The following is a 24,033-nucleotide window of genomic DNA, read 5'->3' on the forward strand; positions in this document are numbered from 1 at the left end:
TACCCAATTGGAGACATTCTTTCTAGACCCGGATTAACTAAATTGGTCTCCAAGTATTATGCGGCTTTGGGTCCTGGGGATTCACATTTGGTTGGGAGAGCTAAAGCCCGTTGGATCGGTGTTGCACCAGAGTTGTCGGATGAGATGTCGCATGAGGTGCTTGATACATATCTAACCACTGTTATTGCATCCACGGATAGGATGATTCAGTTATGGTCCTTGCAACAGATGTATTATACCGCTGTTTGCTTTCCTGTATGTCATAAATGCCAGCTGAGTGAGGGTACATTTCTTCACACGATATGCAAATGCTCTAAAGTTAGGCCCTTGTGTTCCCAGGTGACGGAGTTCATTGCTGATAAGTACGGACTCCCCAATGTCTGTAATAGGGTTGCCACCTTTTCTTCAAGCCAAACCCGAACACTTTAGCTGTCTGGGACACCTTTGGATGCCCCAAGGAGAGTAGTAATGAGGTGCGCATAGCGTGCCGCAGCTAATGATGGGTGTGGCCAGATTACTCTTCCTGACATCATCATCCTGCCCTCCAGTGATGCCAAACCTGCCACCAGACGGCCGCTGAAGCTCTCGGACAGCAACATATTTGTGTGTGACTATCTTAGTTACTTGGGGAGCCACAGCCTGGTCTGAATTCAATAATGTGTCCAGGTTTCAGTCCACCTGAAACCTGGACACATGATTCAAAACCCGAACTGTCCGGGTGAATCCCGTACAGTTGGCAACCCTAGTCTGTAATCCTTTAATATGTTTACTGGAAGTTATTGAGGACGAGGAGATGGATGCTGCTACCAAATCTTTTCTTAAACTACTTTTCTTTTATGGCAGCAAACTTATTGCGAGAATATGGATCTTATGTTGAACAACTCACTGTGGGAATGTGGTTGAAATGGGTCAATACGGATATCCCGCACTATTGAATGACCTATGAGGCCAGGGGCGCTCCAAAAAAGTTTAGGAAGGTTTGGTTCCGCTGGGTTGACTCTACTGACACACTATAAGGGGAAGTTGATATTTGAAAGGTTAGGGGTTGGGAGGTGAAGGGATGAAGTTCCCTTGGATGGTGCATTGGAGGAAAAGTAGCACACGCATTTCTGGGACTGGGGGAGATGTTTTTTGTTTTGTTGTTTTTGATATTTATAGTTTATGCTTTAAATATCTTTGAAAAAAAAGAGGGGGGTTCATTATTTTACAATCTGTTGCCTGTAAAAAGGGTGAATATGGTATCAGTAGTTTAGAAAGATTAATCCTTTTGCTTTTGTATGTCCCTGCATATCTATGGATATTTTTTCTGTAATGGAGATGGTACTGTTTTGTAACCTCTGCTGATTGTCAATAGAAAATGTTTCCAAAAAAAAGGAACAATTCAAGAGATATCTGCAGTGACATTCGGTATCAATTTAGCTTCTTGGGCTTACCATAACTCCCGGTTCACACAGGGGTGGCTTCAAAATCGTCCAACTCTGAAGCCGCCCCGCACATCGCGGCTTCATCATTGCTTGTACACAAATGCTTTAATAGAAGTTAATGCAAGCCGCTCTGAAGTCGCCCCAGAGTAGTGCAGGAACCTTTTTCTAGGTAGTTCCTATTTGACTTGAGTCGCTCTATTTAGAAAGGTACCTTTGCACTGCATGGAGCGCAACTTGTCAGGTGGGTAAGTCGCCTGACAGCTCACCCCTGTGTGAACCGGGACTTATGGTCTACAGCAGGGATATGCAATTAGCGGACCTCCAGCTGTTGCAAAACTACAAGTTCCATCATGCCTCTGCCTCTGGGTGTCATGCTTGTGGCTGTCAGAGTCTTGCTATGCCTCATGGGACTTGTAGTTCAGCAACAGCTGGAGGTCCGCTAATTGCATATCCCTGGTCTACGGGGACTAGTCTGATGTCAAATCATTATACAGGACAGTATGAGTCAACCATATTTTTGAATAAAGACATAATATTATTACTCACTCAGATTTTTTTTTTTTTTTATACTGTATTTATTTTATAGTTTATGGTAATCCTCATAAACATTGTATTTTATGTCTACAGTACAGGACGCAAGCAGCAGCTTGTTCATACACCATGGGTACCTTTAGGTGATTGGACACTGACAAGCTTTTGAGTACTTTTGTGGTGCCTCCCTATAAGCCTACACCACTCTGTGACTCTTCATTCAATGTGCTGTCCTACGTGTAAAAATCACACAATGGATGTGCATGACCCCAGTCCCCCCCCCCCCCCCCCCCCTTTGGCTCCATCCATCTTCCCATCAACTCTGACCAGCTTCCCTGTCCCTGCTGAAAAAAAGCATCCCCACAATATGATGCCGCCACCACCATGTTTCATGGTGGTCATGGTTTGTTCAGGCTGATGTGCAGTGTTAGTTTTCTGCCACACGTAGTGTTTTGCTTTAAGCCAAAAAGTTCAATTTTGGTCTCATCTGACCAGAGCACCACCTGTGTCCCCCACATGGCTTCTTGCAAACTGCAAACAGGACTTTGTATGGCTTATTTTCAACAATGGCTTTCTTCTTGGCACTCTTCCATAAAGACCAGATTTGTGGAGTGCACAACTAATAGTTGTGCCGTCGTAAGGTTCTCTTGCCTGAACTGTTACCATGGGTCTCTTGGCTGCTTTTCTGATTAATGCTTTCCTTGCCTGGCCTGTCAGTTTAGGTGGATGGTAATGTCTTGGTAGGTTTTCAGTTGTGCCATACTCTTCCCACATTCGGAAGATAGATTGAACAGTGCTCCCTGAAATGTTAAATGTTTGGGATGTTTTTTTTATAACCTAACTAAGCTTTAAAGTTTTCCGCAACTTTATCCTTCACTTGTCTGGTGTGTTCCTTGGCCATCCTGATGCTGTTTGTTCACTAAGGTTTTCTTACAAACCTCCTGAGGGCTTCACAGAACATTCTTCTTATGGTGGCCATTTTCACTAAGGGTGGATAAACCTCTAAATCTCCTTTTAGGTCCTAGAACTCTGCTTAGAACTCTGGGTCTAGTTCCTAGAACATGTGACTGGAACTTCCCAGAATGCATCTGTGCGGTCCTGGTTACATCACATGTGCCTCACTCATCCAGGAAGTGGAAAAACAGTAATTGTAAGTAGAAGCAAAAAAATGTTGTGTAGCTAATGGATGCAAGATGATCTTATATTAGGGTGACCACATTTCCAAACTGTCATTCAGGGACACACCCCCTCTCTCACCTTCCCCAAAAAAAGATGAGGGAGGTAATGTAGTCTCGGGGTTGATGGGGACTTTGGCGCCGGGTTGTCAGGTTATTGTGCCACTTGCCACCAGATGCAGTGCCTCTTGCCGCCCATAGCCTGCCACCAGATGCAGTGCCTCTTGCCGCCCATAGCCTGCCACCAGATGCAGTGCCTCTTGCCGCCCATAGCCTGCCACCAGATGCAGTGCCTCTTGCCGCCCATAGCCTGCCACCAGATACAGTGCCTCTTGCCGCCCATAGCCTGCCACCAGATGCAGTACCACTGTCACTCCCTCTGCATGAGCCTCGGGCATAGAAGGAAAGGAGTGGCGTCACTATCTGGACAGTGAAGATCACACCAGTCCCTGCTGCTTGCCGCTGGGTGCCGGAGAAGGAGGAGGCGCCCAGGTGGGAGGGGACAGCAGTGCTGCACTAGGCGCAGACCTCACTCCCGGTCTTACTGTCTGAGAGTAAATTGTCACTGGTTGCAAGATGCCAGGCAGCGCTGGCCCTAGCAACCAGTTCTGGAAAGGTAGCTATTAGTAGGGGGTGGCTGTGTTCTCTATTTCATTCCGGGACATTGAATTGTCCCAGAATGAAGGTGCCCGGGACCCAGGGACAGACATGTCAATTGCGGGACAGTCCCGGGCAATCCGGGACATGTGGGCACCCTATCTTATATATGCATGCAGAGCTGTATGCTGATGTGAATTTTAGTGAAAGGGGGTAATTCTTCTTCATTGTCTAATCAATGATGGGTTCAGTACCAGGCTGTATTGCTTAAATGCAAAGGAGAAAAGTTAGACCACAAATCTAACCTTGCCAGTTGGCAAAGTTGTCCTAATCATGACTAGCTGAACAGTATTACAGAGGATTTGGCAGGTGAGATACCGTAGTTTACATATAGATATTTCAACTGTGTGTTTAGCCGTTTGCCTGAAGTTCAGCTTTAGGCCTAAATTTCTACCTTGTTTCAATATAAAGTTTAGATTCATAATTTTTCTGTATCCCTGATGTACAGAGTTCAATATTGTGTTTAGTTGCCGTGGTTTGTTCATTTGCAAAATTAACTAGTCATTAAATAATTCTTGTTTCAGACAAGTATTTACTTAGTAGTTGCACTTTCCAAAGCCACAAAAAAAGAGATGAAAAACGAATGCCGTCCAAACACATGGCAATTTTCAGGCAACTGTAACTTTAATTTCTCACTTTCTCTTGCAACATCGCATGTTGTGGTAATTTAATGTCATCACCTGAAAAAATGCTACCCAAGTCCCTGCAGAAAGAGGAAGACTATAGTTACTGCTCTGCCTGCCCGTGCTGCCAATGTTGTTTAAGTGCAATGACTTTGCCCCCCAATGCACGCTGTGTTTCCTTCCACTGACCTACATTCTCTGTAGTAAAGTAGGGACTGAAAGATAGAACCACAATGTGCGGCTGGAGAAACAGGCATTTGACACGTCTTGAAGTGTTGAATTCTGAAGATTCTGATGGGTGCTGTAGTGCTTCAAGGGAGTCAAAATTGTCAGCACAGGCTGCCAGGAAGGTAAGCATAATGCATATTTTTGGGGAAAAAACAGCAGGTATGTTTAAGATTTTTTTGGGGGTGAAAAAAGTGTTGCTAAACCACAACCTTGTAATTTTTAATTCATGTCATAGTAACAGGATGTCTACAGGGAGACTGAGGCCGCGTACACACGGTCGTTCCAAACTGATGAGAATGGTCCAGGCCATTTCCATCGGTTCACCGCTGAAGTGGCCTGATGGTCTGAAGTGCGTACACACCATCGTTCCAAAAACCAATCGGGTCAGAACGCGGTGACGTCAAACACACGACGTGCTGAATAAAACGAAGTTCAATGCTTCCAAGCATGCGTCGACTTGATTCTGAGCATGCGCAGGTTTTGAACCGATGCTTTCTGTACTAACCATCGGTTTGGACCGATCGGGCAGCGGGCCATCGTTTCGATTTTGAAGCATGTCTTAAAATTTTGGACCGAAGGACAACAGACCGATGGTCTATACACACGGTCGGTTTGGACCGATGAAACTGAACCTCGGTCCTTTCTCATCGGTTTTGTCCGACCGTGTGTACGCGGCCTGAGGGGTCCAAGGAATTGTGGGTATGGTTTACAGAGCTCTCACCCTTTCCTTTCCTCAATGGGGCACTGTACCTGAGCAGCCAATCAACAGGCCTGAGCACTGCGACTTGGAGGCAGAGAAGGATCCTCAGCCTTGTGTAAGCTGTGTTGAGTTGGAACTCGCGCAGCAATTTTGGGGGGCCCCAACGGGTGAAAATAAGGTTGGGAAGCATGTGACAAGTAGGCACTCTTTACTTTCCTATCACTAAAGCAAACCTAAATGCCAGATTAATTTTAAAATGCATTCGTGTTTATGCAGCCACTGACTGAGTGCTATGCCTGAAGTTGCTTGCGAGTGTGCCCATCCAGCTGGTGTACATAAATATCTCTATAATGCTAACAAATGTGGCTCCTGGTTTCCAACAACCCTAGTATAAGCTGTAGTGATAGGAAATCCTTTATCAAGAACAAAGTTTACTTTATTCTGTTCTGTGAGTTGTGGTGAGCCATTCAAGCAGAAACAAAACTGTTATAATGCAAATGAGATTTTCTTAGTTTCAGCCAGTACAAAGTGTTCTGCTCTATAGAATATACCTTTCATTTCTTTTAACTTTATAGCAGATTTATATAGACAGGTGGGAATACATACATTTTATAATTAACACCCCACTGCCAATTAAAATGAAGGTGTCTAATTTGGTATTTTCTGTTGCGACAAATCAATGTTTAAAGTGGAGTTCCACCCATAAATATAACATTACATTATATTGTAGTTTTAAAAAAATTTCATTAGTCCTTTAAGAATTTTTTTTTTTTTTTTAGATGCCTTCAAAGTGTTGTTGCTAGGCAGAATAGTTAATCTTCCCACTTCCTGCACCCAGGTGTTTAAGCTTCCTAACCTACACCACACAGACTCCTGGGAATGTAGTGGGTGTAACTTTCCAGGAGTCTGTGCACTCCCCAGTCTCGAAGAATCATGTGACTTGGACATTACAGGTGCTGAAACCTGATCTGAAACCTATTACACTGCTTGTGCAGCACTGAGCATGTGCAAGGCTGAAATCCAGGAAGTCATACAGTCTGGCTTCATGATGCCCACACTTAAGATGGCCCCAGTCAATTTCTATTTTATAAAGTGTCTAAATGCTGTAACAACCTAACAAAACGGACCTTAGTTTACAGACTAACTTTACTAGAATACATTAAGCTTGTGTATTAAAGGGGTATTTATATTAAAAAGTGAAATTGTGGCCGGAACTCCGCTTTAAGAAGAATGATGGGTTAGAAAACACTGGAAAGGGTTATCTCAACTCGACGTTTTTCTTTTTTTTGATCATGAAGGTGTTTCGTCACATATGGCTACCCATCACATTTGGCTACCCGCTGGAGTGCACATGCACAACGCCGTTATATGCGCTCCAACACTTTTACAAATTCAATGGGTAGCCGAATGTGACGAAGAATATAGCTAGAGAATTTAGCTGAAAGTAATTTGTGAATGTTTTAGTAATTGCTTTTTAAAGAGAATTTAGCATTTGTAAAAGTGTTGGAATGCATATGGCGGCGTCGCGCATGCGCACTCCAGCGGGTGGCCAAATGTGATGGGTCGCCATATGTGACGAAACAAAGGCTAGGCTTGAGGTCTGTCATACTTTGCGAGAAAGATTTTTCTTTTTGTTTGCCTTCCTCTCTTGATGGCACCCTACGATTCACAATATGATGGTCTATCACCAAGGCAGGAAGAGAGGGTTCCAACCCCTATCTACTCACACTACTAACATTTTATATTGCAGCCTGTATTTCTATTTGAAAATACAGACAGCAATGACAACATGACAGAGGTTTGGCTCCTTTATAGGAACAAAAAATCAAATAAAAATTGGCAGGAATTAAAGCCCATTCACAGCACAGTACAGCACACACTTTACAGTGTGAACAATGGGCGTGCTAGTGTCAGGGCTCAAGTCCTGCGGGAACGTGTGGGAATGGCGTTCCTGCACTTTTTTCACAGCAGGAACGCAGTTCCCTTTGCAGACTAGAGCAGCCGAGCCGCCTGGGCCAATCCTTTACTAAGCGGAGATGCCCAGCTCGAGTCACTGCTTAAAGTTCTTTCTAAATCCCACGATAACTTGTGGCAGACCTCCGCAATGTCTCCTGGGAACAATGACAAAAGCTCCCAGGAGACATTGCAGCATCAAGGAAGTGACAGAATACCCGCACACTACCCAATGAATCCATATACAGGAAACGGCCAGTAACATAAAGGATTACTAAGGTACAGTGGACCGGAAATAAACAAAAAGATGCGGTTTAGTAATTAAGCATATGAGCATATCATTTTTTTTTTTTTTGGTGGGGGAGTGGATCTTGGGTGGGAGTTCCCACACTTTTTTCCCCAGGACTTGACCCCTGGCTAGTGTGTGTTGTTAACTTGCATTCCAGCGGTTTCTTTTTTCCAAACATTAATGATAATGTTCTGTGCCACCGTGCATTGAAATGTGTTACAGAATATCGGACTGTGCTAGGCAGAAATTCAACATGTTTGGCGCAGACTAGTGCTGCATTTTGCTGTGAACTGACAAATAGCTTTACATTGGTACTGGGTTTAGGCAACCCAGCAGGTTTAAAGGAGCCCTTAGGCTTTACCCTCTTTACAATATTATATTTCATTATGGGCACAACACTTTTTCAGTTTTATTTGGTAATGTAATGTACAGTTGCTATAACAACCAATAGTAATTAATCTTTCTGCAATCCCATTAATGTAAACTAAAGGCTCATTGGACATTACACCGTCGTCCAGCTTTGCTCTCAGTAATAACTGACTAAATAAACCCAGCTGTTCACTCTCAAGTAGATTCAATGAGGCTGCGAACCTTCAGCCCAGGTTCACACTGGGTTGCGGGAGTGAAATCGTGCAAGTTCAGCTGAACTCGCACGATTTCACCCCCGCTGGCAGTCCCGAATTCGGCCGCCATTTCAGAGACATCTGTGCAGGTTTCTGCACAGATGTCAATGTAAATCGCGGCCCGAAATCGCAAAAAGTAGTACAGGAACTACTTTTTGAAATCAGTGCAGCGCCGCAGATGCGGCGTCGCACCGATTAGGACGGTACCATTGCCGACAATTGCTGACATCTCAAATCGCATCTCAAATCGTACCAGTGTGAACCAGGCCTCAATCATCCAATCACGTAAAAGCAAATTCCTGTTTTATTTCTTTTATCTGCACATTGAATATTCATAGTGAACATTGAAGATTTCCAGCTCCTCCTCCATATATCGGCCCTCATGAGTAACTTGTTTTACTGTATTTGGCTGGTAAGTTTGATGCTCCAATAGTCCTAATGTTCTCAGAAGTGTTAGGATGGCAAGAGGACCGCGGATAAGAGGTTAGCATTTACACCTAGCAGTTTGTATCCCGACCATGTGGTTAAAAGATCATATCTAAGCTGTTATTTAAAAAAAATGGCCAAGTTCCTGGTTTGTGAGGTGCAGTAAATAAAGCTGTTTGGTTAAGGCAGAGCCATGTTAAGCCTGTGGATCCTCTTGTCAGGTATCGGTGATCCTGTACAAATTCTGCTCCAGGATAAATGTGTTTGCAATGAATAGATGGCGTTCAGTATTGACTGTTTTGTATATCTCAATTTCTTAAAGTGATACTAAAGTCTAGTTTTTTTTTTCTTTAAAAAAACAAACATGTTATACTTACCTGGTCTATGCAGTGGATTTGCACAGAGCAGCCCAGATCCCCCTTTTCTTGGGTCCCTCTTCGGCTCTCCTGGTCCCTCCCTCCTGCCGAGTGCCCCCACAACAAGCAGCTTGCTATGGGGGCACCCGAGCCGTGTCGCTGCTCTGTGTGTCCATTCAGACACGGAGCCAAAGATCGGCCGTACCCCCTCTCTTTCATTGGCTCACTGACTTTTCTTTGACAGCAGTGGGAGCCAATGGCAGCCGCGGCTGTCTCAGATGGGGCTCAGTTAAGTATTAGGGGGGCTGCTGCACACAGAAAGTTTTTTATCTTAATGTATAGAATGCATTAAGATAAAAAAATTCTGACTTTAGAACCACTTTAAATTCATTCAGAAAGATATCTCTTCATGCTGTCAGACTTTAACAATCCTTTAAACGCCCACCTACTTCCTTTCACTCTTGTGGTCTCATTGACCAAACATTCAGTGTATTTTTAGTTAGTCGGAAGGTTGTACAGGCTAGACAAATGGGGGGGGGGGGGGGATCATAAAACTGAAAGCGATTGTTTTCCAGCAGTACATTATAATACATGACAAAGGTTTTCTATTGACACAAACACTGTGAAAGTTTGTTATTACTGGTGTAAGTAATCGATAAGGAAATTATTTGATAGCAGGAGGATCCTCTTCTTGATCCGATCCGCGGCTCGGGTGCCCCCATAGAAACCAAGCAGAACTCGCTCTGCTGAAGTCAAACAGGTATAGGATGGAATTAGATTTTTTGTTGTAGGTTATTGCTTTGAAGAATTCTTCATTAAGGCCCCTTTCACACTGACATGTTTTTCAGGTGTTTTTTTCGCTAAAAATATCGCTGCTATACCGCCTGAAAAAATCGTACCATGCAGTCTTCAGTCTTTCACACTGAAGCGGTGCGCTAGCACGAAAAGTCCTGCTAGCCGCATCTTTGGAGCGGTATAGGAGCGGTGTGTTTACCGCTCCTTCCCATTGAAATCAATGGGAAACCGCGGTAATACCTGCAGAGGCATTGTTGGCGGTATTAACCCTTATTCAGCCGCTAGCGGGAGTTAAAAACTGCACTGCACTGCTAGCGGCCGAATATTGCGGTAAATGCGACAGTATAGCGCCACCGCAACTCCCCTGCCCCGTGTAAAAGGGGCCTTAGAACACCATTAACCAAGGGGAACATTTATGTGTATAGCAGCTGCCATCAGGGACTTTGAAAGCTGTAGGCTGAACCCCAGACATGCACCAACCCAAAAAATCGAAACATCGTGAATCTCCATCCATAGTTATGCTCTAGTCAGGATGTCTGTATTTTTTTTGCCCGCAGGATTTCTTTAACATGAACTCGTGCTTTGCCCATATAGGCCAAAGCAAAAGTTCATTTTATTCCCCCTTCAATCAGCAGTATATACTGACAAAGGCCAGCAATACACGATTGGAAATGTTAATGGGCAGGCTGAATGTGCCAAATTTATCGATCGACTTGGGTACAACCAGCCTGCCGGATTTACTTGCGATTATTGCCATAGCCGCTAGCAATAATCAGTCTTCTCCCGGCAAGGATGTCTTCCCCAATCCCCCACAGAGAATACCATTGCTGATTCCCATGTCAACACTGTCTGTGGTTGCAGGAAAGAAAGTCACACCGTGTATGGCCAGCCTAACCCTCCACTCTGTCGCCACTCTACTTGGCAGTAGCAGCTGCTCTGCTCAAAGTGTAAACTCTGATAATGAACTTCTCGTTTGCTCCCTTTTAGTCTGTTTAAAATTCCATTGGAAGCATTTTGTTATGTCTTTGAGAAGTACAAACAAAACCCTGTTGATCATGTCAGAAATTCAAAGCTGCCCCGTGTCTTCTCCATATGCCCTGTGTTATTACAAGTTTGTATTTTGGGCCACAGTTAATTAGCCTTTATGTTGCAGAGATCTGAAATTAATTAGGAGTGGTTGAGTAGATTAGATGCTGGGCAGAGCTAACACCTCTCATGCCGCGTACACACGACCGTTTTTCATGACGTGAAAAATGTATTTTTTTTTTTAATGTCATTAAAAACGATCGTGTGTGGGCTCCAGAGCATTTTTCATGACGTGAAAAATGGGCATTAAAAATTTAGAACATGCTCTATTTTTTCACATCGTTTTTCACATTGTGTGTAGGTTTTAACGACGTGAAAAAAACGTGCATGCTCAGAAGCAAGTTATGAGACTGGAGCGCTCTTTCTGGTAAAACTATCGTTCGTAATGGAAATAGCACATTCATCACGCTGTAACAGACTGAAAAGCGTGAATCGTCTCTCACCAAACTTTACTAACACGAAATCGGCAAAAACATCCCAAAGGGTGGCGCCATCTGAATGGAACTTCCCTTTTATACTTCCGTTGTACGTGTTGTATGTCACTGCGCTTTGCTGGATTTTTTTTTTCCGCGATTGTGTGTAGGCAAGGCCGGCTTGACAAGAATCACGTAGAAAAAAACGTTGTTTTTTCTAGGACATTAAAAATGGTCGTGTGTACGCGGCATCAGTCCTATAAAATGCTGCGTTGTCATCCCACAACATGACTTGGGAACTGAGTGCATTTCTGGCAGATCAACAGGTATTTGCTTTCATGAGCAAATCTCAGGTTTGCTTTCAGCCCATACTAATGTAGTCCAGTAAGTTCCAGGGGTCTCCAAACTGTGGCCTGAGGGCCGAATGCGGCCCTTTCCCTGCCCTTATTCAGCCCTTTTTTCTTTCCACTGATACAATACACTATTCCTCCCACTGACACCAGCAATGGAGCAATATTCCTGCTACTGACATCCAACAATTGGGCACTATTTCTTCAATTGACACCAATAATGGGGTACTATTCCTCAAACTGACACCAATGATGGGGCATGATTATTCCCACTGACACCAATGATGGGGCATGATTATTCCCACTGACACCAATGATGGGGCATGATTATTCCCACTGACACCAATGATTGGGCACAAATTAATCCCACTGACGACAATGGTGCAGTATTCCCCCCCCCCCCATTAACGCTAATGATGGGGCACTATTCCTCCCACTGACACCAATGATGGGGCACCATTTCTTCAACTGACACCAGCGACAGGGCACTATTCCTCCCCCTAATACCAAACATGCATTGTTTACTCCCACTGACGCCAGGATAAGTTCTACTCCCAATGGCCACAGTCCATTCTCCCTAAAGTCTGGAGGACAGTAAACTGCCCGTTTGTTTAGAAAGTTTGGAGATCCCTGCCATATACGATCCTTTCAGTCTGTTTGGGGTATACCCAGCAGCCTTCTCATAGTTAAATGAGTCCAGTAGACATCCATGTTGGATACGCAGATCACATTTACTGAGTACTCCTTATTCTGTTTGGCCAGCTGTTTTACCCCAATGCACTCTGGGGTTACTGAACATTACATTTTTACCATGGACATTAAAGGGGTTGTAAACCTTTGTGTTTTTTCACCTTTATGCATTAAGGTGAAAAAACACCTTGCACTGTCCGGCCCCCCAGCCCCCCATTTTATTTACCTGGGCTCCCGGATTTCAGTGGGTGCGATCCTGCATTGCTCTCGGCTCTTCATTGGATAGATTAATAGCTGCGCAGCCATTGGCTCCCACTGCTGTCCAATGACTCGGAGGGCGGGCCGAGTCATACACTCTGCGGCTATGGATGCCGAGTGTATGACACGGGAGCGCGCCTGCAAGGTAACCGCCTCGGGAGAGAGCTTACCAGAGGGGGTTATCTATTGCGGGGAGGAGCCGTTGTGGGCCCCTAGAACTGGAGGATCGGGGCCACTCTGTGCAAAATGAACTGCACAGTAAAGGTAAGTATGACATGTTTGCTATTTAAAAAAAAGTGAACCTTTAGTGTCACTTTAAGTTTCGTAGTCCTGCAAGAAATCTTATTTTATCTAGCTCTACTTTACATTTGGTGTATTTTCTTTAGGTAATGAACATAGTTAAGTATGTGGGTGTAGACTGACCAGTAAACCACAGAACTTATCGGAAAACTCAGCTCATGCAGAATGTTTTTTTACATAGGTCTGGTAAAGAAATGCTTGGGCCGTGCAGTTTTTCATATAAATGTTATTGTAATATAGAACGCATCACTTCATATTTATTTTATGGTGTTAATAGTCTAATAATTTATTGCTGTAATGTCCATTTTAAGATCTTATTTGTTGCCCTTTTGTTTGATATCTGAAGCAATTTATTTGAATCTTGTTAACTTTGGTTTGTTATAACTTTTTCTAGACAAAATCATGGAAGACGTTCTTCACAATGGTGCACTGGTCACTCAGACGGCAGAATTCCTGGGTTCAACTGGCTGGCCATGAAGGTAAAACGAAACAAGATGGAGCCCTAGTGCATGTGAAGTGTTAAAATGCATCCAAAGCCAGAACTATTGTTATTTATGATGTGTGGAAGGATTGCAAGATAAATTTGTCAGCTTTTTATTTCTGTCTGTTTTTCTGTTATTGGGAAACAGTTGTCAACAGAACAGGTCATTTTTCAATGGGGCGCCTGTTTTGGTGACCTTGGCTGTAGTGAGACTTCCTCTTAGGGCTTGACTGGGACAAAAATTTGGCCCTGGACTTCATCCAGACTGACCCACTTTGATAGGTCTCTCCCATGGCAGCGAGACAACTCCCGCACCCAGCCACCCAAGCCCCCTCTCCCCCTTCACTAGCCACTAACCGTTCTACTTTATTAGAGTAGAACAGCTGGTACTGGTACTTTTATAGGCAGTACCAGTGGGGAAGCTAGACATTATTTCACCCGGGGAAAAGAATACCTTCGGGGCCCCCCTTATGGGACAAGATTAGGCAGAAGTGAGAAACTCCCAGGCCATAGCTGTTGAGTCAGCTGTCTGTCCCCTCCCCCATGCTCCTCTGTCGTCCCCCCTGCTCCTGTGGTCCTCCCCCTGCTTCTCTGTTCCCCCCAGGTGAGCGCTGCGGGGGGGAAGAGGAGGTGAGTGCTGCGGGAAGAGAGAGACAGAGGAGCGGAGGGGGGGCGGCGGTCTGCTGTCACTGAAGCCAGCCCACTGAGCCATCGGCCCACCGGGAAACTCCCTGTAGTCCCAATGGCCAGTCCATCCCTGCTTCCTCTCTAGGATAGGAAATCTCCCCAATAGGACGCAGACAGAGAAAAAAATCTATCCAAAGCGAAAAAAATATATATATATTGGCTTTAGATATACTTTAAAAGCCATAGAATAAGATGCCAAACCTCCTTAGAAATAGACCATACTGTTGACCATATAAAGGTGCCACTTTCCCAGTTCCTCACTATAAGCTTAGGCTGCTTCACCAGATTCATCAGGAATAACACCCCCAAATACAATGGGGCTTCTCCATACATCTTTCCATTGTTGGAACAATCAGTGGATCCACAGATCTAGACAGGTAAACATATAAGCACATCTGGACGTTTCGTGCAGAAATGAAGCTTGATACAGCCTTCTTTGCACTTTGCTCATCCTCATTAGTTAGTAAAGGTTGCCTGTACCTTCAAAAAGCCAATAGGGAGAATAGGGAGGCAGGAGGACGTGGAACTAAACTTTTTTTTAAGATTTAAATTTTGATATACATCCAGCTGCATACAGCTGTGGATCTACTGATAATCAATAAAGTACCCTCTGCATGTATGTCTTCATTATTTACTCTACATATTTACTTTAAAAAAAGAGGGAAAGGCTATCTACTAACCAAGCTTTAAATGTTACTTCCCACTGCCTTTAGTAATACTAAATGCAGATTGATTAATTAGTAGTGTAAATAACTTTTTGCTACCGATCACGAACAGTCCTGAGTCCTGATCTGCTTGGTGTGAACCAAAAACAGTGCTACATTGGCACCAGTGTTACCCTACTGGTGACAATGCTCTGGGCGTTGTTGGAGTCTTCTCCTACCAGCCCAAGGCCTGGAGCTGTGTGGCTATGTAATCGCTAGAAAAAAGATTAAAAAAAAAAAGTTTTTTGCACTGTCATTTAATCAAATGGTATGCAGTGTTACTAAAGGCAGCATTCAGCGACCATTTAAAGCGTGGCTAGTAGGTAGCCTTTCTTTCTTCTAAAAGTAAAAGTACATTTAATTTACCCCCCCCCCCCCCATTAAATATTCAGAGCTGAATTCTAAGCAGAATTACACAAAGCTTTGCAGTTTTCCATTCACCCATATTGCTTTGATCTTAAAGGATATCCAAACCCAAAAACAAAAATGTTTATTCATACAGGACACAGACTTGATATTCATAGATATTATAAAAACTATGATACTTTGATATTCATAGACCCTGGCTGATAGGCTTGTACTTTCAGGTGATTAAACACTGGCAAAGCCTTTAAGGTCACACCCTCTGAGGTCCCCCTATAACCCACCCTACTCCATGAATCCTCTGTTTTTTGCTTGTGCCCTAAGGTAATGGTCCACATCAATCTTCTGGAAAAATCACTAGCTTAAAGGGTCACTAAAGGAAACAATTTTGTTTTGCTGAAATGACTGTTTACAGGGTATAGAGACATAATAGTTAACTGATTCCTTTTAAAAATTATTAAAAATAGATAAAAAAACAATCATATAATGTACCTACAGTTTAGTTTCGTTTTTGCTGTTGTTTCCTGGTTCTCTGATGTACAGAGACAAAGAGCCAATAGAGGGCAGTGAAGGTTTTGCAAAACGAAACTGGATTGGTGCTGACACACAGTAATCACACCTCCTTGATTAGTCACCACAGTGAAAAATCTCCCAGTACTGTGGTGATCAGGAAACAGACAACCAGGAAGTGTCCAGAACAGAGAGGAATTACAGCAACATCAAAGCAAAAACGAACAATGAGGACATGAAACCAGGACTGCAGTAAGGTAAAGGAAGCTATTTGGGAAAAAAAAAAAAAAATCCTTTAGTGACCCTTTAACTAGTTTGTTTTACTTCAGATTTTTCAATCAATCCTCAGTCTTCTAACACAATAGTAGAAGCAGTGCATCCAGACTGGTGCATCCTCAGCAAAACCTTGGGAGCGATACCCAGACCCCACTCTGTGGGGACTGCCTTTGCTTTACACTTATTATGTGCATCCTGAATAGTATTTGTTTATATGCTAAAACCATCAGAAAACTAGAAATTGGGTTTGAAATTTATTCACCTGTGTAATGTAAACTTTTTCAAACTTGCCATTAAAATTCAACTATATACATAGTTACATAGGGCCTAATCCTCAAAAACCCGGCGCAACGTAACTTTTGCCATTTAAGTTACACCGCCACAAAATCTCTAACTAAGTGCCCGATCCACAAAGCACTTACCTAGAAATTTTGAGCGGTGTAACTTAAATCCGGCCGGAGCAAGGCGTTCCTCTTCAACTGGGGGTGATTCCCATTTAAATTAGGCGCGCTCCCGCGCCGGCCGTACTGCGCATGCTCGTGACGTCATTTTCCCGATGTGCATAGCGCGAAATTACGTTACGCCGAGCTTTGTGGATCGCGACGGGTCAATAAAGTTGCGTCGGGAAAAAAAAAAGATACTGCGGGAAAAAAAAATTGAAAACAAAAAAAAAACTGCGTCACTGGACAGAAGGGTCTGTTTTTACAAGGTGTAAACAGTTTACACTTTGTAAAAGCAGCCCTAATTTTACACATGCAACTTAATACTTACGGAGAAAAACAAAGCTGAAAAGCTTTGTGGATCTCCGTAAGTGCTAATTTGCATACCCGAGGCGGCATTTCGACGCAAAATGCCCCCAGCGGCGGATGCGGTACTGCATCCTAAGATCCGGCAGTGTAAGTCCCTTACACATGCCGGATCTTCTGTCTATCTCTTGGAAACTGATTCTGTGGATCAGTTCCAAAGATAGAAACAGGGATACGACGGCGTATCAGTAGATACGCCGTCGTATCTCTTTTGAGGATCTGGCCCTAAGTTAGTCAGGTTGAAAAAAGACATCCAGTTCAACCACAAAAAAATAAACAAACAAAATAAAAAACACAAGGAGAGGAAGGCAAAAAACCCCAGCAGAGCATGATCCAATTTGCTAAAGCAGGGGAAAAAATTCCTTCCTGATCCCCCGAGAGGCAATCGGATATTCCCTGGATCAGCTTTACCTACAAATCTTAGTACTCAGTTATATTCTGTACATTTAGGAAAGTATCCAGACCTTTCTTAAAGCAATCTACTGAGCTGGCCAGAACCACCTCTGGAGGGAGTCTGTTCCACATTTTCACAGCTCTTACTGTGAAGAAACCTTTCCGTATTTGGAGGTGAAATCTCTTTTCCTCTAGACGTAAAGAGTGCCCCCTTGTCCTCAGTGTTGACCGTAAAGTGAATAACTCAACACCAAGTTCACTATATGGACCTCTTATATATTTGTACATGTTGATCATATCCCCCCTTATTCTCCTCTTCTCAAGAGTGAATACATTTAGTCCTTCTAATCTTTCCTCAGGAGTTGTGTGTGGCACATTCTTTAGCTGCCCCCCCCCCCCTCATTTTGCCAGTGCTATGGTATTCAGCAGTTTGTCTTTCTGTTTCCTACTGAGTTCCCCACACCTTGAGTCCCCTTATTTCAGTGTATGTGGGAACTTGGCTTTGAGAGTTACCTCCCATCTGGAATTACACTCCCTTATATGGGATAAGAGTACATCCTCAGATGCTTTTAAACCCCTTATGGTGGTTGGTACACATCAGTGTTCCCCCACTGAAGGAACCCTCTGATTTACAGGGTCAGCCAAAATAGATTCTTACTGTTTTCGTTCTTAACAATGAACTGACCACTTTATTGTCCTCCAGAGGCATATGCTACGTCTCATAACTCTGAACTTTTTGTCCATCTTGGTGCCTCTTCCTGGTATCCCAATTGTGGAAGGCTTAGATGACCTTAATAAAGAAAGGTCAGATTTTTGAACCCTTGCAGGCAGAGCTCTTCTGAGGGGCCTAATCAGCTTTAATTCAGTGGCGCTTCGCAGGTGTCTATTGTAATAGTTATCGGTCACAAGCAAACGACACTGCCCAATCAAAATCCTCTCTAAAGAAATCTACACTCGGGGTCAGTGCACCCTTCCCTAGCTGTCAGGAACAGCTTGCCTTCCTTCCCTTCAGGAGCTTGTAGGGTGTTGAGGAAACTTTCTCCTAATATTGTTTCACTAACTCTCATTGACTCTTGGTCTTCTTCAGGCTCCGCCTGTATCTGGGAGCCTGGACTTGAGATGGGACGTTTGCATGGTCTCCAGTGCGCCAACTCAGTCTTTTAGGGCAAATGAGGTGGTCTCTTCCCCCCCCCCACCCTTTCAGGTAGATTTCCTTTGCTAGGGTGTCCATGTACCTGAGGCATCAGTCTATTTCCCAGACTGTGAGAGATCCCGCCATGATTCAGACCCGTGAATCCATTGGACATCACTTTGTGCTGCATGGGTTGCCCCTCTGGGAAGGTTTAGGAGTTCTTCCTGTAATAGGAAAAGTTACCTGGTCCCTATGTTAGATCATGCTTAGCATGCTGCTTTTGTCTACATGGTATCCTTCATTACATCTAACTGTCTTCAACTGGTAGACTCCTTTCCAGAGTGATATTTTTGCATCTGGATACACTTCCACGTCAGAAAGGTGCCATTGCTGGAGGAACCTGTGTTGCACTGGATTGTCACCAGTCACGTTATTATCCTGTTACAGGTACTCACTGCTGGGGACAGAGTATGTTCAGAAGCCTTTATGAGACCAGATAACCTGGGATTGGGTTCTCCTTCCATAACTGACCAGCAGCCTCTTGGAGACGCGTCTCTAGATTCGCATTTACTGTTTGGCTAAGGCCAGTGGATGCTTCCCTGGACTGGGGTGGGTGGCTGGTGGGGGGTGGCACATCAGATGATGTTTAGAACCAAGTTCTGTTTTAATGATAGGCAGGTCGTGCAGAGTCCTCTGTCAGGCCCCAGAGATGAGTCTAGGGTTTTTTTTTGTGGATGAATTTTGCTTAATCTGCTTGCTGGTGTTCCCAACAGCTCCAATCTGGTTGATCTAATAGGTTGTGTGGCTAGACACCTTAACTTTTAGCCTATTGTCTCCCATTCCTTAATTCCCAGGGTTGGTAGTATGAAAAAAGAAAGGGAGGCCACCGGTGCTCAGACTAAAGCAGCACTCAGTCCCCAATATTCCAGAACAAACAAAACACAATTTGCCCATGCGACTTTTATGAGTGGTGCTGAATAAAGTAATACCTCAAGTATGTAGAAAAGTAAAAAAAAAAATGTATTTCAATTTACACAGAAGACAAATACAATTCCGCATAGATTATATCATAATAAAAGCACAGATTCACCAATGTACATTAAAGATACCAACGTAGTATTTATAGCAGTGATGATTTGCGGAATGTGTAGTCTCTATGCATTTTGCGGGACAATGCCTAGCTAGTCTTCATGATTCCCGCTTGGGGTCTGCCCCAGTGTTCTTTTTGTTGACCATATGATGCTGTTTGCCTATTTGTTCCTCATTAGGTAATTGCCTGTTCCACTTCCTTTATTGGTGCTTTAGTTCACTGCATCCTGCTGGTGTGGACATTTCTTTGGGTGAAGTCTTCCCACTTGGCAGTAATCTCTTTATTCCCTTTTTTTAGAGGGGTCTTCTGATCTAGTTTGGCATTTAATGTTGGTCCTTTTGGTATTCCTGGATTACAATTGGTTACTAGACCCTTTTTGGTTCTGTGAGTGGCTGCTGCACTCCCCTCGGTTGGACTAATCCTGGGCATCCCAACTGTTTCTGAATTCCTTTGACTATGACGAAGAAAGTACGATTTTTTTTTTCTCCATGTCCATTAAAAGACACATGTTCGTGTCCTCTGTTTTTGGGCCCTGTGCATTGCCTTCTCACAAAACTGAGGCATGCTAGGTAGAGGAGGGGGTTATATAGAGTCTGGTTTACGATATTTCTGTTTGCCAGTGTCCCAATCTCATGAAGGCAATTTTATTACCCGACTGTTTTTAAATTTCTGTGTCACTCTGAAATGGACTGGAAGAAAAAGATTTTACAGATTTTCAGTTCTTAGATGTGTTTGCAGCATTTGATTTATTTTTTTAGACCAAGGAAATTTTCTAAACTGAACTGATATCTCAAACAAAGTTTGATCAGCATTGCCAGATATCTTTTGTAAACTGCACCTTCTCGCTTTCTCATGGAGGTGAGGAGAGGAGGTGGTGTTTGTGGTCCTAGGGTGATAACACTGTTCCTCCATAGATCTGGTGAAGTAAGAGAGAGCGTTGTCACCTTGTGTCATTAAGAAGGAGATTCACTCAGGATCTAGTGCAGCTGTGCTTGGTACCCAATCGGCTTCAGCTAACTTCAGCTTGTTTAATTAACTTTGACAATACAACCTGAAAGCTGATTGCTGGTTTCTCTGCAGCTTTTGCACTCCAGTTTTAGTAAATCTCCCTCAAAGTGTGTTACTGGCAGGATCACCAGGTTAAAATAAAGGAAATAAAAAGTCTGAAAAAGGGAAACGAATGCAATCATCACATCAAAGTACCAATAATTGCAATATATGAAATTTCGTTTTTTTGGATTAAGGACACTTTAAGAATTTACAGGCTGCGTCATTTTTCTAGCACCATAAGAATAATGTAAAATCAGTGAAAAAATAAAGTGAGCGCTAAACAGAAAAATATTATAAAATAACAACTGCTAGCAAAAAAAGCAATGAGCTAGATTCACTGAACACTTACGCTGGCGTATCTACAGATACGCAGCGTAAGTGAACAAATGCGCCATCGTATCTATGCGCCCTATTCTCTTAACTAGATACGCCTGAATTTGGCCTCCATCCAACCGACGTAAGTCTCCTACGCCGTCGGATCTTGGGCGCATATTTACGCTGGCCGCAAGGGGCGCTTCCATTGATTTACACGCCGAATATGTAAATGACCTAGATATGCTTATTCACGAACGTACTTGTACCCGTCGCTGTAATCTACGCCGTTTATGTAAGGTGTACGTCCGTCGTAAAGTTATCCCTGCTATAGGTGGTGCAACCCATGCTAAGGTATGGACGTCGGATGAAGCCACATTTCAGGCGTATCTTGTGTTAAGAGTCAGGCGCATAGATACGACTGCGCATCTGTGCACTTACGCTGCGTATCTCAAGATACGTCAGCGTAAGTGTTTCCTGAATCCGGGCCAATGTCCCTACTCAGTAAGTGCAAAAGAAGGTGTCTGACCACCATAAGGATTGAAAGCTTACCAAAATTTGTGGCTACACAATTAGGTGCAGCAAACACGCTTTGATAATGCCACTCATGTGGAGTATGATGAATCCTCTCCTTTTATCCTTATCTCATGAACTCCAGATAGGCCAGAAAAAGAAAATAACTAATATGGTGTAATATTGTTACCACTCTGATAAATTACACCCAGGTGAGTAAAACACCATGCATAAATTATAAGTGCAACTGCCGATCACATGCCACCACCAGCTTTCACCCCAATGCAGTGCGCACTCACCGAATAAAAGATCATAAGAAGCATCAAAGATGAAAATGGGGATGTCCACAGATTTCAGTGCAAGGATTTCCTCTCATATTATCTCACTTCTCAGGGTAGAGCTCCGTTCATATGTCCCAAAATACCAAAGGCCATAAACAAAAGATATGCCTCGTAGTGTAGTATTTATTAAAAGAACATACAATGAACCCGTAAAATAGAATAAAAACAATATATTGTGCTGCTAAACTCACACATAACACCACCACATGGACCTTCGCTGTGGCGGTGTGACATTCTGGCTCTGAAAACCTACCCTTCCCGATTAGCATCAAAATGCATCCTCAGGGGCCTCTAACGTGCAACAGTGGCCATACTTATGTAGTCCAAACAGGAAATGTGAAACATCCAACTTCATGTCCAGCGCCATTTTCTAGAAGACCGGAACATGTCCTTTCCTGTCCAGTGCCATTTTGCTATAGAACCAGGAAGTGATGTAAATACAAAGACAAACAACGCTTGGTGAGGGATAACACCATTTTCTCGGAGACCTGAATATCAATTCTGATCCCACGCTATTTAAACATATAACCAGGGTAAATTGAATAACTCCCTGATGTGTAATTACAGCAGTATAAAATACATGTAAACAACTAATGGAGCCCTTATAGGTTAACAAAGACATAATTAAATGGCAGGATAAAATAATACTATCTGATTCAAATGAAAAATGAAAATAAAATTCAAAATACCTGAGATGGACTACATAATGTATATACAAGCATAAAAATACTATATATGAAATTATATATATATATATATATATATATATATATATATATATATATATATATATATATATATATATATATATATATATATATATATATCTCCTGTAAAGCCTACACATGGTGAGATATAAAGGAGCATAAAAGAAAAGAAAAGCAAAATACCCCTAACTTTTATCAATAAAACAATTAACATCACATTCTATGATATGCCCATGGGGTGTATGAGATTTTAATTTATATAACCAGAATGTTTCCATTCTGGATATTTCTCTAACTTTGTTGCATCCCATCCAATAGGGCTGTAACTTAGTGATGCCTACAAATTTTAGATCACTAGGATCTCTGTTGTGTTTTCTACGAAAATGCATGGATAAACTGTGATTAGTGTACCCTGTTATAATATTGTATACATGCTCACTAAAGCAGTCTCTTAATCTACGTTTGGTCCTGCCTACATATTGTTTGTATCATTTTCACTCTAGTAGGTACACCACATACATAGTTTCACAAGAAATTAATGTTTCTATATTATATTTTTTCCCTGTCACAGAAGATACAAAAGTATCTATTTTCTTGTAATGTCGCCTCCCTGCTGTACATATAACGCAACGATTACAGGGATAGAAACCTTTCATATTATGGAAAAAAACTAATTTTATTAGGAGGGTCAACAATATTTGGAGCTAAACGATCCCTGAGGTTGCTCGCTTTTCTAAAAATCACCTCAGGCTTTTCAGGTAAAGATTAACGGTATCTCACAAAAGGTGAGTACACCCCTCACATTTTTGTAAATATTTTATTATATCTTTTCATGTGACAACACTGAAGAAATTACACTTTGCTACAATGTAAAGTATTGAGTGTACAGCTTGTATAACAGTGTAAATTAGCTGTCCCCTCAAAATAACCCAACACACAGCCATTAATGTCTACACCGCTGGCAACAAAGGTGAGTACACCCCTAAGTGGAAATTTCCAAATTGGGCCCAATTAGCCATTTTCCCTCATGTGACTCATTAGTGTTACAAGGTCCCAGGTGTGTTACTGGTGACTGGAAGTTCAATATGGCACTTCATGGCAAAGAACTCTCTGAGGATCTAAAAAAGAATTGTTGCTCTACATAAAGATGGCCTAGGCTATAAGAAGATTGCCAAGACCCTGAGACTAAGCTGCACAACAGGCCTCACCATGGTCGACCAGAGGTTGAGTGCACATGCTCAGCGTCATTACCAGAGTCCAGATGTTGGAAATAGACGTATGAGTGCCGCCAGTATTGCTGCAGAGGTTGAAGGGGTGGGGGGAGTTGCCTGTCAGTGCTCAGACCATACGCCGCACACTGCATCAAATTGGTCTGCAGGGCTAGAAGGAAGCCTCTTCTAAAGATGATGCACAAGAAAGCCTGCAAACAGTTTGCTGAAGACAAGCAGACTAAGGACATGGATTACTAGAACCTTGTCCTGTGGTCAGATGAGATCAAGATAAACTTATTTGGTTCAGTTGGTGTCAAGCGTGTGGCAGCAACCAGGTGAGGAGTACAAAGACAAGTGTGTCTTGCCTTACAGTCAATCATGGCGGTGCGAGTGTCATGGTCTGGGGCTGCATGAGTGCTACCCACACTGGGAAGCTACAGTTCCTTGAGGGAACCATGAATGCCAACATTGTACTGTGACATACTGAAGCAGAGCATGATCTCTTCCCTTCAGAAACTGGGCCGCAGGGCAGTATTCCAACATAAGGACCTCAAACACACCTGCGAGACAACCACTGTCT

At 43.1% G+C, this 24,033-nt stretch overlaps 1 protein-coding gene across 2 annotated transcripts in view; it reads left to right on the top strand.

Annotated features, from left to right (window-relative positions):
- LOC120917337 (inositol-trisphosphate 3-kinase B-like) overlaps positions 1-24,033 on the top strand; it is a 143,575-nt gene that overhangs the window by 91,583 nt on the left and 27,959 nt on the right. For both annotated transcript variants that reach the window (XM_040328558.1, XM_040328559.1), the window contains exon 3: positions 13,272-13,356. In XM_040328558.1, coding sequence (XP_040184492.1) covers positions 13,272-13,356 — 85 coding nt within the window. The remainder of the gene's footprint in view (positions 1-13,271; positions 13,357-24,033) is intronic.

Source organism: Rana temporaria, chromosome 11 (genome assembly GCF_905171775.1).
Source record: "Rana temporaria chromosome 11, aRanTem1.1, whole genome shotgun sequence".
Classification (NCBI taxonomy): domain Eukaryota; kingdom Metazoa; phylum Chordata; class Amphibia; order Anura; family Ranidae; genus Rana; species Rana temporaria.